Source organism: Pteropus alecto, unplaced genomic scaffold (assembly GCF_000325575.1).
Source record: "Pteropus alecto unplaced genomic scaffold, ASM32557v1 scaffold98, whole genome shotgun sequence".
Lineage (NCBI taxonomy): Eukaryota > Metazoa > Chordata > Mammalia > Chiroptera > Pteropodidae > Pteropus > Pteropus alecto.
In genome coordinates this window covers 15,193,797-15,196,640 of record NW_006443570.1, presented here as the reverse complement: position 1 = coordinate 15,196,640, position 2,844 = coordinate 15,193,797, and the positions used below count along the sequence as shown (strand labels likewise).

At 47.3% G+C, this 2,844-nt stretch overlaps 1 protein-coding gene across 1 annotated transcript; it reads right to left on the bottom strand.

Moving 5' to 3' along the window:
* Positions 1-696: 696 nt before the first annotated feature.
* On the bottom strand, positions 697-2,651 carry CCL16 (C-C motif chemokine ligand 16). The gene is made up of 3 exons (XM_006925151.2): positions 2,576-2,651; positions 1,238-1,358; positions 697-829 (listed from the first exon to the last, which is right to left on the bottom strand). The coding sequence occupies exons 1-3, from the start codon at positions 2,649-2,651 to the stop codon at positions 697-699; spliced, it is 330 nt and encodes a 109-aa protein (XP_006925213.2).
* Positions 2,652-2,844: the final 193 nt, after the last annotated feature.

The window sequence follows — 2,844 nt, the reverse complement described above, 5'->3', positions numbered from 1 at the left end:
AAGAAAAGAATAATAGAAGAAAAAGATCTAGGAAAAGGATAAGGATAGACAGGAAAAGCCAAGAGTTCTGTGGGGCTCTTAATGAGTGAGAGGCCAGAGATGGTCTGGTTGGTTGGAAGCTGGATATAATTAGTTTAGAATGCCTAGTGTCTTGGTGTGAGAGGAGGACTAATTTTTTTGCGAGGCAACCCTTGGTTGACTTCACAGATTGCAAAGACCTTGTCAGTTTGCAATCCCTTATTTTAAAATTTTTTATGCCTATGCAAAGACCTTGTCAGTTTACAATCCCTTATTTTAAAATTTTTTATGCCTCCAGGGCCTGATCTTCCTAGGTGGTCTCCCATCCAAGTACTAACCAGGCCTGACCCTGCTTAGCTTCCAAGATCAGGGTAGCATGGCCATAGATGAGAGGAGGAATTGAAAGCAGAGCAAGGAGATGGATGTGAAAGATGTTTTTCTATGTATTAAGAATGTCTGTCTGCTCACCTCCTTTAACTTTAGCATTTCCTCCAGAGACTGAAAAATATTCAAAATACTTTTATTGTTTGGATCATTGCTTGTTTCTCTGAATGTGACTCTGTCATTCAGACCACAAGGCTGTCTGCGTTTTCATTGGTTCACACCTTTCTTTCCTGAACCTGACTTTCCGCTGAGGCCTGATCGTCATGGGTAGTTGAGGAGCTGAGCTTGGCCTTTCTATGATCTAATGGATTTAACCCGGGCCATGTTCCTGGCGGGTAGCAAAGGCAGATTGGAATCATTGATGTAATCTTGGACCCATTTTTCATTGGGATTGGCGCAGATCTCTCGATTCTTTTTGGTGATGAAGCTGTGGAGGCAGAGTTAGACTGTCATGAGCCATGGAATAAAGTGGGGGTTCAGTCCATACTCCCCCACTTCTAGCTCACATGGGGCTTACTAGGCCTCCCCTTCTTGGTCCCCTCAGGGAACTCCCTCTCTGGCCTCTAGACCTCATCAACCCTTCTTTTAGCCCTGTCTCCACTCAGCCTAGACTCTCAGGCTTGGGTTTCATTATGACCACCATTTATTGGGCCACACAGCTATCAGCAGCAAAATCAAGAGATAAACCCAGATTTGTCCTGTGAGATTCAAAGCCTAAGCCCTTAACCACTACTCTCCTACTTCTAGCATGGAGATTTCTTGGTTCTGTGCATCCCATTCTGGCCCCGGGTTACTCTTCCATTTTCACAGAAATAATCTGTAGGGAAGTGCTTACATGATTGCTGGCAGGTAACAGCTGAGGGCCTTTCTGTGTCCCACCACCAGTTTCCTTGGTATTATTTTCTCATGATACGTCATGCAGCAGGTGCGTGGAAGATTCACCGACTCAGGAATTTCTAAGGGAAGCACATTGAAAGCTGAGCCAAGGGTCAGAGAACGAGCTCATGGCTGCCTACCTCCATGTCCCATCCACTGCATTACACTCCACTGATGGCAAAGCCATCTGTTAGCAGGGACTGATCACAGCTGGTGGCAAAGCTTGGAACATCTCGAGAGCGCAATTTGGCTGATCCATGCTTTGGGTGGGCCATTTTCTCTTCCTTGAAGCCTCAACCCATTGCATGGGCCTGCTTGACCTTCCCAAAGAGCATTGTTGCCCCCTCCCACCCACCAGATGCACCTCTGCACACAGTGACATTCATGTCCTTGTTTACAAAGACTGGGGACATCTTGAGAGTGTGTGTGGGCAGATTATGTTGTGTGCACAACCCTTGTCCCCTGAATATTTATACAGGCAGATTTGGGCCAGACATACCCAATCTTGCCAAGGATAAGTAACATAAGAGAGAAAAGAAGTACTGGGGCAGCTGAAGGCAGGTATGTGGAAGGACTGAGTGTCTTGGTTCCCTGTCACCAGGTCCTCATAAATGCTGGTGGAGGCAGGGGAAGGGTATAGGCAAAACAAACCTTGTTTTTCATAGCTCCCAGGGATCCTATAGCTCCGAAAGCTTTCAACCCCTTTCCTCTTTTCCATAGACTTTATTTAGACCTATGCTGGGGGATGGAGATGAGGGCCATGAACCCCAAACAGTACACTTGGGCATCCCATTGGGATTCCTTTTGGCTGCCATGATAGTTACAGCAATCTGTGCCAGACACTGCAGGAAGGGGTGCCTAGGTTCAGACTCCTTACTCCCGAACTTAGCCCCAGCCATCACTTTAGCTTTCCTCCCAGTACCCTTTGTGTTGCTCTCCCAAGAAGCAGGCTTTTCTCACCCACTTGCCTTGCCTGCCTCTTCATCACATATGTTTATTATTGTCTCTTCTGTTACATTCTTGGCTCCCTCTCTTAAAGGCTTATTCCTACTCTACATTCTTGGAGCTTCTGATATAACTTTGACCCAACATCCTAGAACTGCGCAACCCCAGAAGGATCTGGACCACGGCTCATATCTATTCTACAAAGGGGAGAGTTCGAAAATAGCAGCTATGCATGCAGAGGGGGAGAGGCCCCCAGCGATAATGATGGAGACCTGATAGCACTACCTGATAGGGCTGTCAGCTGCCCTATCCCCCTTTTTCATTGCTGCCTTACAGGGACAGGTGGACTTACTTGTTTGGCTGTGAAAAGCAGAAGTCATGGTGAGGATGAGGATGAGGAGAAAGAGGGCAGCTGCAGAGACCTTCATTCTCTCAGAGGGGTAGTTCAGCTTCAGGGGAGGCTGAGTGGAGATGTCCTTGCTGCTGGTCTTTCCCTCTCTGACCTCTCAACTCTCTGGACTCTGACCACTTAGGAGCTGGTGTAAGAGGAGAAACAACAGGCCTCCCTCGTGGAAGGCGGGGCCTGGTGCAAAGCTGAATTTAGTAAGATTTGAATTTATG

Bases quoted from the DNA above. Each gene is read 5' to 3' on its own strand.
- CCL16 (XM_006925151.2), bottom strand. From the start codon at position 2,651: ATGAAGGTCTCTGCAGCTGCCCTCTTTCTCCTCATCCTCATCCTCACC. The intron at 1,359-2,575 runs GTAAGTCCACCT...TGCTTCCCTTAG, and splicing joins TGCTTTTCACAGCCAAACAA to AAATTCCTGAGTCGGTGAAT. The intron at 830-1,237 runs GTAAGCACTTCC...CTGCCTCCACAG, and splicing joins TGTTACCTGCCAGCAATCAT to CTTCATCACCAAAAAGAATC.